This window comes from Acanthamoeba castellanii, assembly GCF_000313135.1.
Source record: "Acanthamoeba castellanii str. Neff unplaced genomic scaffold scf7180000084775, whole genome shotgun sequence".
In the NCBI taxonomy this organism is placed as follows: domain Eukaryota; phylum Discosea; order Longamoebia; family Acanthamoebidae; genus Acanthamoeba; species Acanthamoeba castellanii.
Genome location: NW_004457271.1, coordinates 135,139 through 147,259, shown reverse-complemented (window position 1 = coordinate 147,259; position 12,121 = coordinate 135,139). Strand labels below are relative to the sequence as shown.

The following is a 12,121-nucleotide window of genomic DNA, read 5'->3' as shown; positions in this document are numbered from 1 at the left end:
TGCCCTCCCCCCCTACGCGCGGTCCACTCCAGCCCCACTTCCGCTTCGCCCCGCCGATGGGATATCCCTCCTATGCACCTCCAATCACGCCATTTCCATTCCCGCATGAGCAAAGATTCGTCCCCGTTGCCGCCCCCGCATCTTCGCTCCGCCATGCCCTGGAACGGAGGGCTGCCTCCCACCTTCGTCCCAGCACTAACACCGCCCGTCTACGTCCCTGTAACGCCTCCCAAGATGGCACAAGGTTTTCCTACGCTTGCCCGATGAAGCGAGATTGGAGTAAGCGCGAACTCATCAGTTGGATGGATGCAGGTGTTGTGAGAGATGCATGGCTCGAGATGTGGATGCAGAGGAACAGGGACGCGGACCAAAGCACTGCGAGTGGAGCCCAGCAGGCCTCTCCCCAATTCTCATGGCGCACTGCGGACGTGAAAGCGCGCCTGCGCGAGGTGGCAGTGCTGCTGGACACCATCAAGCATGCCACCGAGGTATCCTTTTCACCCTCTGCTGCCGTCGTACACCGGCACTTCCCACCCACACACACCCACACACCACACACCACACGATCGTGCTTGCGCACGCGTGTAGTGAGTGCTTTCTCACGTTCCGAGTCCGACCACTTCCTTGACTAGCCTCAAGACATCAGCGCTAAGGAGGCCGCGCTAGCCCAGCTCATGTCGGTGTTCGAGGACGAGGAGGCCTACACCCGCTTCAAGAACCGTACGCTCAAAACCCAGCGTAACAAGGTAGGGCGCACGACTTTGCTCAATGCGCTGTTGTGGTCACGACACTAAGTCCTTCTTCTTTTCGCCGTGTCGTTCGCTTCTGGCAGCGCTGGCAGAAACGCAAGAAGGAGAAGCGTCGGCAGGAGCAGGCGGCAGCGCCCTCCAAGGCGGAAATCGAACGCACCGCCGAGGAGATACGCGCCCGGCAGGAGGCCATCCATCTCGCCGAAGTCGCGGTATGATCTACTCCCGCCGTCACCTCTGATCCTTCGTGTTAACAACACTGACACACGTTGCCTTCTTCTTCCTCCTCCTCACCGTCGTCATCATCAGGCCAGGAAGAAGCAGGTGGCCGACCGAATCGAGGGTCGACAGAAGAGGAAGCGCGCCAGAGAGCTCGATTACAAGGCCCAAATCGCCGCACGTCTCGAGGTCCTGCTTCGAATACGAAGGCTGAAGCAGGGTAGCGTATCTCGTCGCCCCCCTGGGGGTACCGTAGTCGGTGATTGTTCAACAGGTTTCTGATATGTGCGTTCTGTGTGTCGTTTCCAGGGGTCACCGAGCCGATTACATACTTTGAAGAGGTCAAGCGCGCTCAGGACGAGAAGAAGGAGCGACGACAAGCCGACGCAGAGGAGCAAGGGAAGGGAGAAGGCGAAACCGTACGAGCTGACGCTCACGGCAAAAGCGTTGGAGAAGAAGCGCCGGTCGTGGCCAGCGTGGCTTCACCGAGCAGGAAACAAGAGGAAGAGTATGACATCGAAGTAGAGGGCGGAAGAGGAGTGAGGCCGGCCAAGGAGAAAGGCAAGGAGCTCGGCGACACGAACAGACGGAAGCGAAAGAAGCGAAAGACCGAGGTTGCCGCAGCTTCGCCGGCGCCAGCCAAGGCCAACTACGCCCCAACCTACAAACAGCAAGCATCGCGAAGCCCAGAGGAGCTGGAAGCCATCAGGTACCGGCCGCTTCGCTTTCAATCTTCCATCTTCACCTCCGACACCAGATGTCTTCTCACACGCGAGCTGACGTTTTCACAGGCAAGGCTGGGACTCGTGTATTGTGCCCGAGGGCACTCCCGGGGCCTCCGCCATTCCGCCGGACCTGCTGCTCGCTGCTCGTCCCTCGTCCCTCGAGTGGGAGCGACTCCTCCGGCCGCCGCACCATCGAAGGTAGAGCGCGACCTTACGTTTTGGTACCTCCCAAACAAGTTTGAAATTGGTGACTTACCCCTAAACCACTACTACAGCCATCACCCTCTTGTCACAATAACGAAACCTCTTTTGTTTGGTAATGCTCACTGCAACACTGAGCGCCAACGACGAGGCCCCAATTTAGTGGTGCCTACGCCTCTCGCGGCTGCGGTCGTCGCGCCTCCTGCTCCCCAGCTCCCGGTCGAGTCCGTAGCTGGGGTCATGGCGGCCTTGGCGATGATCGCGGTGGTACCGGTCCCTTCCTCGGCTGCGGCTGCGGCTGCGGTCACGACTATCGCTTCGCCGGTGCCGCTTGGCCGGCCTGTGTCTGTCATCGTCGCGCTCGTCGCGGGCGCGACGCCCAGGCCTGTGGGCGAGCAAGGGGCGGTCGCCAGCAGGGCTGGAGCTGGAGCTGGCGGTGGACGACGAGCCCGGCGAGACGTCGCTTGCGGCCTGTTGGTGGAGGAACCGCGGGGTGTCGGTCGACGACGACGTGCGGAGAGCGCTCGGCACACCGAACGAGCGCGGTGTGCGATGGTAGTTGCGAGCGGCGCTCTCTGCGATGGCCGAGCCCAGTCGCGCCGTGAGCTGCGGCCCAGACATCCGCGGCATCCAGATGCGATCAAAGTACTCGCTGTGGGCACACAAGCCAGAGGTAAGTAAGCGACGAGTGCAAATCAGACAAGGCGTCAACGAGTCGGTGTCCAGAGCGAAGACGTACTCCCACGAGGCGACGGCCATGATCGCCTTCGAGGCCGCGTGCAGGTGCGCCTTCATAGAGTGCGTGGGGCGGCCCATGGTCCGATGATACGTCGTGAGGCTGTCCCGCCAACCTGTAGTGGTTGTTGTTCGTTAGCTCCTTCTTCAGCTGCAGAGATGAAGATGCTGGTGACGACGACGTACTTTGGTTGTTGGGCCGCCCGATGTTCTTGAGGAAGTAGACCTGGAACATGACCAGGCGACGGCTCACGAGGGTGCACGTGAACGAATCGTCGATCATGAGCGCCGACTGCCCGCCGCCGCGTCCGGTGTGGATGTGGGCCAGGTGCGGCGCGTCCTGCAGTATCCAGCGCACGTTGCGCACGAACAGCTCGCCCAGGAACTGCTCGGCCACGCCCTCCCAGCCGGCCGTGGAGAGCGTGAGGTTGACCAGCCACTCGCCCAGGTCGGGCGTGTGCGCCTTCGACCGAAACGCGGGGCTGGCCAGGAACTTGTCCACCGCCTCGTTGGCCATACGCTCCACCTCTGGGTTTTCCCTCGCTGCAGCCATGTGATTGGAATGATCACAGTTTAGTACGGCGACTCGACTGCCCAGCGACAAAGATGTGTGCGATCGGCGTACCAAAGGTGAGCAGCATGTGGTGGAAGGAGCAGTAGCCTTCGAGCGCCCGCTCGGAGAGCACCTGCGAGTTGTTGGTGCGAGGCCCGAACCCTCTCGCTGTGGAGCAGTTGCTGTTGTTGTTCATGAGCGACACGACGAACGAGTTCATGAGCTTGGGCAGGACCGCGAGCAGCATGCGCGCCTGATCGATCGGGTCGCGCGTCCACTGCGGCAAGCGGCCGGTGAAGCCGCCGCCCTCGTTCTCGATCCGGGACAGAGTATCCAGTATGTGTTCCCGGGCGCGGCCGAAGTGGTCCGGCCCGATCACCAGCGGCAGGAACAGGCGGAACGGTTCCTTCCACACCGACAGCCGCACGCGGTCCTGAGTGAAGGCCCGCAGGGACAACACGTCGAGCGATGTGTTGATGGCCTTGATCCGGGCCTGCCCGGGGAAGTGCTCCAGCGAGATGCCCACCCCGAGCACGTCCTCCTCGTGCGTGCGCTTGGAGTGGAAGCAGATGACGCTCTGCCGGCGCTCGAGCAGGCAGTACTCCCGGACGATCGAACCCAGCACCGCGCTAGCGTTGGCCGCCGCGAGCAGGTCGTTCCGGTGCTGCAGGTACTGTAGAATATGCAGCAAGCTCTCGGCCGGAAGCTCCAGCAACCAACATTCCTTTTCCTCGTCGCCGTCGCCGTCGTCGACGACGACGCCATCGCTACCGCCCACCACCTCTTCCCTCTCCTTCCCCTTTTCATTCGCCTCTTGCTCGGCCCTCGTACTGACGGTCGGGGGCACGAAGGCATCGACTTCGGGGAGGGGCGGCTGGGGCTGGGCGCTGGTGTGGCCGCACGCGGCGCAGGCGAAGCTGTCCAGCCACGCGCGGGCCACCGACACGACCTTGTCGCCGGAGTAAGCCTTAATCGGGCCGCCGTGCTCCTGCGGGATGTTCTCGGCGAACAGGAACCCCTGCAGCTGCAGCAAGATCGACTGCACGCTGTAGGCCGACGACCACCCGGCGTAGCGTTGGCTGACGGTGTAGCTCTTGAGCATGTCCAGGCAGATGTAGTCCCCGAACACGTTCGGGTGCGGAATGGTTTGGCACAGCTTCACCTGTGGTGGACTCGCGGGGTAGTCCTCTGCAAACTCCATCTGGCCAAGGGACGCGGTTCGATTAGTTTGTGTTTGTGTGACTCAGCAGTCAATCGATCTGCGCGTGCAGTTGTGCGGCATCGTACGATGATGTGCAGCACCGCCCCCGCGTAGGGTCCCGACAGTGGACGCAGGTTGCCGTGCCAGCTGGTGGCAGGGAGGGAGGGGCGATTGTGGTGGGCACCAAGAGCCATAATGACCTTTGAGAGGATGGTGAAGGAAGGGTACCAGAGCATGTTGTTCTCCAGCGGGGCGGCACACACGGTGCGACACGGCTCGGACTGCAGCTCGTGCAGGTCCCTCATCAGCCTTTCCACGGCTCTAGCGCAAGTTGCCGACCGTGGTGAGGGGGAAGGTGCCTGCATGTTTGTTGGTGGTTCTCTGGTTCAGAACACTTTCTTACTTGCACAGTTGCTAAGGCCAGATGGCTGGTCTTGTTGTTGGACAAGAGAGTATGTGGGGTGTTGGCTGGATCGAGCTGCGCTTATGAAGGGACCCAAGAGGAAAAGGCCAGACCAATTCTTCCGTAAATATTCTTAGTTTTTGTAAAACTCGTCTTCGGCCAATGGTGAGCGGTACCCGCTGGGCATGATGGAGCAGCACCACGGTTGACGTTCTCCTGTAACGGGAAGTGCGGAAGGCCACGACGCTCGTATGAGACTGGTGGCAAGCAGGTAGAAAGAAAAGAAAAGTTCTCAGGAAAAGGCGTTGGAAAAAGGTGTGTGATGACGTCAGTGTCAGCGCAGTCTTTCTGTTCTGCTCGCTGGCGAAGATGGAAGCGCGACTGGTGAGGTTTTTGCTTCTGGCATGTGTGTGCGCAGCGATGGTGGTGTGTGCCGCTGGCGTTACGGTAACGCCTAAGGTTGGCACAGTGATGGAGCGCAAATTGGTGAAGGAGAATCCTACGGCTAAGAGCATCGTCAACCAGCACAAGAAGTACAGCACTGAACAAGCCTCCGTGAAGAACTTTGAGAACCCCACCCTCGTTTATGTCACCCCCTGGTAACACTCCCATTTCCTCATTCAATGGAATGAATGAAAATCGGGCGATTCACCATCACACTGTTTTTTCCCCATCAGGAACTCACACGGATACGATATGGCCAAGGTCTTCAACTCCAAGTTCACCTACGTGTCGCCTGTCTGGTATCAGATCAAGTGTACGGCCAACGCTTCTTACTGAGCCGATGATGACGATCATTTTGTGGCAAGTGTAGAGCCTGCTTGCTAACCTGCACTGTGCACCAGACGACCGCGGCGAGTCGAAGGTGCAGCTCACCGGACGGCACGACGTCGACCAGGGCTGGCTGAAGGACGTGCGCAACGTTGTGGAGAACGCAACCGCTCCGCTCATTGTACCGCGGTTCATGTTCCACGGCTGGCTGCTCGAAGACTACCAGCATCTCTTCGCCGAGCAGACCCTCATCAACCAACTCATCGCCCTGCTCGTCAGGGAGTGCGTGTACGTGCTCCCGCACCGACACCAAACCGCACACGCACACGCACCACCACACACGAACTCATTTAGGTGTTGCCTTTGTTTTGCTGCTGACCTCGCCAGAGCCCAAAACTTCGATGGTCTTGTGTTGGAGCACAACTTCGTGCTCAACACTCAGATCTCGCCGTTCATCATCGGCCTGGCCAACGAGTTGCATGAGCTGAACAAGAAGATCATTCTGGTCATTCCGGTATGCAAGCCTACTTTTTCCCACAGCCTGCTTACCGCATCCTAGGACAATCGCTAACCACCACCACCACCACCACCACCACCACCACCACCACCACCACCACCACCACACACACACACACGACCAACGACACGACAGTCGGAAAAGGGCAACCCGAATGCGAACAGCTTGACGTCGTCAGTTTTCGTGTGGTTGGCTGAGTACATTGACGGATTCTCACTCATGACCTACGACTATTCCAACCCGCAACGGTGAGTTTACTCTCCTTCGTCATTACCGCTGCACGCTCGCGCACACTTCTTGTTGTCGATGATGACGTTGGCTGTTGGCTGTTTGACCAGGCCTGGCCCGACCGCGCCGCTGTCGTGGGTGACGCAAAACGTGCTCCGACTGCTGCCACCGGACCACCGGACCAGCGGCAACCAGCTGGGCCACAAGATCCTCATGGGCATCAATTTCTACGGCTACGAGGTACTCCTGGGTCCCGGATCTTACATGGCGGCGTGACGTAGCACTCAACGATCGTGAACACACACACACACACACAGTATTGGCAGCCACAGAATGCAGAGGCCGTCATCGGGTCGCGCTACATCAAGATGCTGACTTCCTACAAGCCCAAGCTTGTGTGGCACGCTGCGCACCATGAGCACTCCTTCACTTACAAGAAGGGCGAGGAGGAGCACACTGTCTTCTACCCAACGCTCAAGGTTCCTCTTCTATTCGTGTTCTTCGTCTTCAGCTTGTTTCGCGTGCGTGTGTGTATCGTGGTGCAATTTTAACATTGGTCCGGGTACCACGCAGTCGGTACACGACAAGTTGGAGCTGGCGCGAAGCTTGGGTGTGGGCATCTCGATATGGGAGATCGGTCAGGGCCTCGACTACTTCTACGACCTGCTCTGAGCGGCAAGCCAGCACCAGCCACCCACCCAGCCCCTTCAACCAAGTTGAACTTGCACAGTCGCAAGCTGGCCCGGCAACCACCACAGGTGAAGGAGGAAAGTGCTTCTTCCTTCTTTTCTCTTTTTTCTTCAGGCCCAACACATCCCATCATAAGTTCTTCCCCTTGCAAGCAAATATGCATGTGTTCTCCACTTTGCACCCAGAGTTTGCCTATCAACCCCCGAGAGTGAGGCAAGGGATCGTGGACCACCTGGAGACAGTGCGATCAAGAACATAAAGGTGCGGTGATGGGGTAGGGTGATCTCAAGCAACCAGTCCCCTGTGGTGTAGTTGGCTAGCATTTCCGCCTGTCACGCGGACGACCCGGGTTCAAATCCCGTCGGGGGAGATCTTCCTTTTTTGGGGGAGATCATTCTCTTTTGGTTGCCCTCGCCTCCTCTTCATTTTTTTCCAAGTATGTGCACAGGTGCCCCCATTGCCAGAACACCAAGACACAACATCACACTCCCTACAGTAAACTCCAACCCCTCCCAGTCCCTGTAGAGCCCAACTGCATGACAGGTGACCTGGTCCTGCTTCACCATACACACTTACACACCAACCACCCATCCACAAAACTCAACCACCAGCCCAACCAACAGGTGCACCCCTTCCACAGCAATGGGGACAGCAAGCAGTGGGAAGTAAACCACACCACACCCACTGCCACCCCAGCCCTAGCCACCATGCACTCAAGTTATCCACTGGACCAGTTACACACCAGAATAGGATTTCTAAAAAAGCTGTCCTGGATTCCTACTGTGAGCTCCCAGGCCACCTCATTCCCATCAAAAGCAGATTTTATTCAAGATGTGATACACCCAGATTTAAACTTGGGTCCCAGGTACCAGAAACCAAATGCCAACTACACCATGAGGCAGGCTTGCCACACAATGGACATTTGGGACACACAGAATACCTGCTGAAGGAGACCTGTGCCACGAGGAAAACGAATGGCCAGTATGGGGATCGAACCCACGACCTTGACCACGTTGTCAACCTCTCTCTCTCTGTCTTCTTGCGGTTGAAGTGCTGCCAAAAGATATGGCCAGTGTGGGGATCGAACCCACGACCTTGGCGTTATTAGCACCACGCTCTACCAACTAAGCTAACCGGCCCTTGCTTCACTGACCAATTTTAAAGGCGTAGCTTGCTATTGGATTCCGTGTAATCGTTTACTGCAGCAATCGCAGGCCTAAAGGCACAGGTAGTGTCCTCTTTCTCACAACACAATGAGTACTGCATGAGCTAGGTGATTGGAGCCATAGGAGGATATCCCAAGGACAGCCTTTTGTTGCAGTAGATACCTGCTGAAGGGTGATGGAAAATGGATAACTCATAAAGGCCTTGTTGGTGAAGACAGAGAAATTGCATTTCCAGGTGTGGTTGGAGTTGGGTACTATGTCTATGTGATGATTGCATGAAGAGATGGTGGCTGGGCAAGGCCACACAACAAAAATACATCATCTACAGGATTCACCAGCTGGTTATTTGATCCCCCAAGCATCTTTTTTGTCTTCATGATCCATCCAGACAAACAGGAAAACAGGCAAAGGATTTCTCATTCATGATCATTATTCTGTCTGGGTAAGGTTCCCCTGGATACCTGACAACATTTTGTGTTGGCCAAAAAGAATTGGAGGAGAAGGGTATCGATCCCTTTACCTCTCGCATGCTAAGCGAGCGCTCTACCATCTGAGCTACACCCCCTACACTTGACCCTTGAGCTCCCACAAATGGGATGGCGCACCCTCCGCAACTTGTAGCACGAGTGCTTGCGCAAGCAAAAAGGAGCTATGCCAAGAAATTCGTTTTGCTCACATACCAATACAATTGATAGTTAAAGCGGAGGGGTGAAACATTGCCTGTAGCTATCTTCAGCGCCTTGGAAAAAAAATGAAGAGGAGGCGAGGGCAACCAAATGAGAATGATCTCCCCCAAAAAAGGAAGATCTCCCCCGCCGGGATTTGAACCCGGGTCGTCCGCGTGACAGGCGGAAATGCTAGCCAACTACACCACAGGGGACTGGTTGCTTGAGATCACACCATCACCGCAGTATTCTGGATCACTGAGCATGCCTTGTTGGAACAGGCGACGCAGCAGTAAGTACGAACGATTTGTGGCTACATTTTATTCTACACAACAAAGGTGCTGGCAAAGGGACGAGTTCACTTCAGGGCTGAGGGGCCTTGGTGCGTGGTGGAGAAGGCCTCAGGCGCTCTTGTCCTTTCGGCTCTCCCTCTTGCTGCCCTCCCGCTTGCCCAAGATCTTGCTGCTCCTCTTCTCCTTCTTCTCCTCGCTCTTCTTGAGGATCTTGCTGCCTCGCTTCTCCTTCTTATCTTCCGACTTGACCACCTTGGCTTGATCGGTTTTCTCCTTCTTGAGAAGCTTGGCCCTTCGCCTCCTCTCCTTCCTCTTCTTCTTGATGTCGTTGTAGAGCGTGCTCCTGTACTCGGCAATGGGGAACTTCTTGTTGTCATCGATGATCAATTCTGTACAGAGCGACGTGCGACGCGCAGTGAGCACAGCGCTTAGAGAACGAAAGTGCAAGTGCGGTGACGTACCGATGTTGCCCGTGTGGACGGCTTCTTCGGCCTCGTTGTGGAACTGCGACAGCCAGGGGTGCTTGAGGGCATCCTGTAGGCCGGAGCGCAACACCACCGGTCAGTATGGGCCCCACATGAAGAGGGCGGAAGTGCGATTGGAGTCGACACGTACATCGGCGGTGATGCGCTTCTCGGGATTGAACATGAGGAGCTTCCGCAGCAGGTCCCTCGCCTCCTCGGTGGCCTTGGGGAAGATCTCCGAGAGCGAACGCGGGGTGGAGGGCGGCAGGGACTCGAGGATGGTGAGGGCGAAGGGCGACTGCACTCCCTCGATGTCCTCGGTCGAGGGGCGGCCGGTCACCTCGATCACCCTGTCGAGCTGGTTCATGGTGGAGTTGCCGGGGAAGAGGGGCTTGCCCAGGAGCAGCTCGCCCATGATGCAGCCCACGCTCCACATGTCGACGCCCTTGGTGTACTTGGTCGAGCCGAGCAGGATCTCGGGCGCTCTGTACCAGCGCGTGGCCACGTAGTCCGTCAGCACCTGGTTCTCCTCCTTGTTCTCCTCGAGCGCCTTGATGGACCGGGCCAGACCGAAGTCGGCCACCTTGACCAGGCAGTCGCTGTTCAGCAGAATGTTGGAGGGCTTCAGGTCCCTGTGCAGCACTGTGTTGATGATGAGCGCTTTGTCATGTGGGTGCGAGCGTGATACGATCAACCGGTTCACGGCGTGGGAAGAGAAGGGACACCGTACCATTGGCGGAGTGCATGTACTTGAGCGACTTGAGCAGCTGGTAGATGATGTACTGCTTGTGGATGTCCTCCAGGATGTTGGCTCGGATGACGGCGTGCAGGTCCGTCTCTACACAATTTTCAGACAACAAAGAAAAAAGAAGAAGAGGGTAACACATCAGCAACACTGTTACGCAACAGTGGCGGGGGACGGGTGGAGAAGGAGCGTATACCCATATATTCGAAGACGAGGTAGATGTCCTTGTCGTTTTCGGCCTTCATGACGTTCTGCAAGCCGATGATGTTCTCGTGCTCCAGCTCCTGTTTCAAAGGCGCGTTTAAGATTTTGAGCAATTACGGCGATTCAGAGGGGGGGGGTGCATTGAGGTTGGTGTTGATCGCGCACCTGGAGGAACATGATTTCTCTGAAGGTGCGCTGGGCGTCGGTGTCATTCTGGAAGGCGTCGAAGATCTTCTTCAGAGCCACGGTTTCCTTCGTCTTCTTGTCCACTGACTTCCATACGATGCCATAGGCCTGCGAGTAGCAAGAGGCAGAACAAGAAGATCAATTAATCAAAAAAATCACCAGGCAACGGCCATCCAAAGAAGCCCTTGCAGCATGCGTTGAGGTGATTTGCGACTACTCGTCCATGCTCGTCAAATCGCGCATAAAGAAGATAGAAGAATATAGAGGCACGTACTCCCTTGCCGAGCTTCTGGCCAACTTCGTATCTCTTCAGCACATGGCGATCAACTTCCTCGCTTTCGTCGGCTCCGCTCATCTGCACGCGCCACCCAATACGTAAGATGCTGCAAAGGCCACAGCACTCACTCAAGCCCCTGATTCATCTTCTAAACCTCCAAGGTTCGGGCTTCTGCCTTCGTTCTTTTGGTTCGCAAAAACGAAGATGACGAAGATGATGAAGAGGCAGTACCTTGTGTGGATGTGGTTAGTAGTCTGGTGTCCGGGTGGTTGGGCCGCGCCAAGGCTCTTCTCTTTACTCTGGGTTTGAACCCAACAACAGGCACCTCGTGGTTTTGTTCAGCGCCCGCCAACGCAAATTGCGGCCTTGACAAACACCGACGGCGGTCTCCTTGGCAGCCAACCCAACCACACGGCAGTGGCGCGGAGAAAAGAACAGCGCTACCGGGTAGTCACCCGAGCAGCCGGCGACCGTTCGAGACACAAGAAGCTCTGGTCCGTGGTGGCACAATGCTCACTCTCCCATTTTATGTCCGAGATACAAACAGTGTGACGGGTCAGAAGTCTTCATCGTCGTCGGGTAGCGGTGCCATCGCGGCTAAGTCCAGCTGAGAGGAGGAAGAAGCAATGTATGACGCTCGTCAGCTGATGAATTGAACGCGAACGGGCGGTGTGAGAGTTGGTCAGATGGCGGCAGTCAGGTACCTCATGTTGCCACAGCGCAAGCTGAACCGACATGTCGCCCGCAGAGCCGTGCGAAGGTCGGAGTTCGCTGGCCTTGCTGGCGAGCGTGGTGAGCACTTCAACCTCCTTGGAGAGGCTGTCGTCACCCACCTGCTCCATCTCCCTCTCAAAGTGGTCCAGGAACGCCGCAAATCTAGCATTCCAGTCCAAGGCCTTGTCGCCGCTGGCCGTCGCGGCAGTCGCCGGCGGGAGGGTGTCGGCGGGCGCGGCATTGGCCGGAGCGGATCCGAAGGAGAACGAGGCGGGCGATGGTGCGAAGGCAGAAGTGACCGGAGCGGGCGGGCCGAACAGGAATGAAGGGGTGGAGGAGGCCTGGAATGCGAATGGCGCCGATGGGGCGGTGTACGTGGTCGGCGGCGTTGGCGTTGGTTGCGCTTGTCGGCGAT

General features: G+C 57.4%; 4 protein-coding genes and 1 pseudogene across 4 annotated transcripts; 2 read left to right on the top strand and 3 right to left on the bottom strand.

The window, feature by feature from the left end:
- Positions 1–72: 72 nt before the first annotated feature.
- Positions 73–1,895, top strand: ACA1_400310 (uncharacterized protein; the record flags this gene model as incomplete). Its single annotated transcript, XM_004333930.1, has 7 exons — positions 73–244; positions 313–488; positions 633–746; positions 833–961; positions 1,059–1,188; positions 1,278–1,677; positions 1,760–1,895. 7 exons carry the CDS (start codon positions 73–75, stop codon positions 1,893–1,895), a joined length of 1,257 nt encoding a protein of 418 aa, XP_004333978.1.
- A 158-nt stretch (positions 1,896–2,053) lies between these two features.
- On the bottom strand, positions 2,054–4,688 carry ACA1_400300 (Ubiquitinconjugating enzyme subfamily protein; the record flags this gene model as incomplete). The annotated part of the gene is made up of 7 exons (XM_004333929.1): positions 2,054–2,546; positions 2,634–2,745; positions 2,816–3,172; positions 3,255–3,783; positions 4,030–4,383; positions 4,470–4,530; positions 4,612–4,688. 7 exons carry the CDS (start codon positions 4,686–4,688, stop codon positions 2,054–2,056), a joined length of 1,983 nt encoding a protein of 660 aa, XP_004333977.1.
- A 569-nt stretch (positions 4,689–5,257) lies between these two features.
- On the top strand, positions 5,258–6,974 carry ACA1_400290 (chitinase domain containing protein 1, putative; the record flags this gene model as incomplete). The annotated part of the gene is made up of 7 exons (XM_004333928.1): positions 5,258–5,368; positions 5,601–5,839; positions 5,945–6,071; positions 6,273–6,322; positions 6,413–6,542; positions 6,635–6,781; positions 6,876–6,974. The coding sequence occupies 7 exons, from the start codon at positions 5,258–5,260 to the stop codon at positions 6,972–6,974; spliced, it is 903 nt and encodes a 300-aa protein (XP_004333976.1).
- A 2,250-nt stretch (positions 6,975–9,224) lies between these two features.
- On the bottom strand, positions 9,225–11,070 carry ACA1_400280 (extracellular response kinase, putative; the record flags this gene model as incomplete). Its single annotated transcript, XM_004333927.1, has 7 exons — positions 9,225–9,505; positions 9,578–9,650; positions 9,732–10,222; positions 10,311–10,418; positions 10,522–10,609; positions 10,695–10,823; positions 10,990–11,070. 7 exons carry the CDS (start codon positions 11,068–11,070, stop codon positions 9,225–9,227), a joined length of 1,251 nt encoding a protein of 416 aa, XP_004333975.1.
- A 478-nt stretch (positions 11,071–11,548) lies between these two features.
- Positions 11,549–12,121, bottom strand: part of ACA1_400270 — a 3,521-nt pseudogene continuing 2,948 nt past the window's right edge.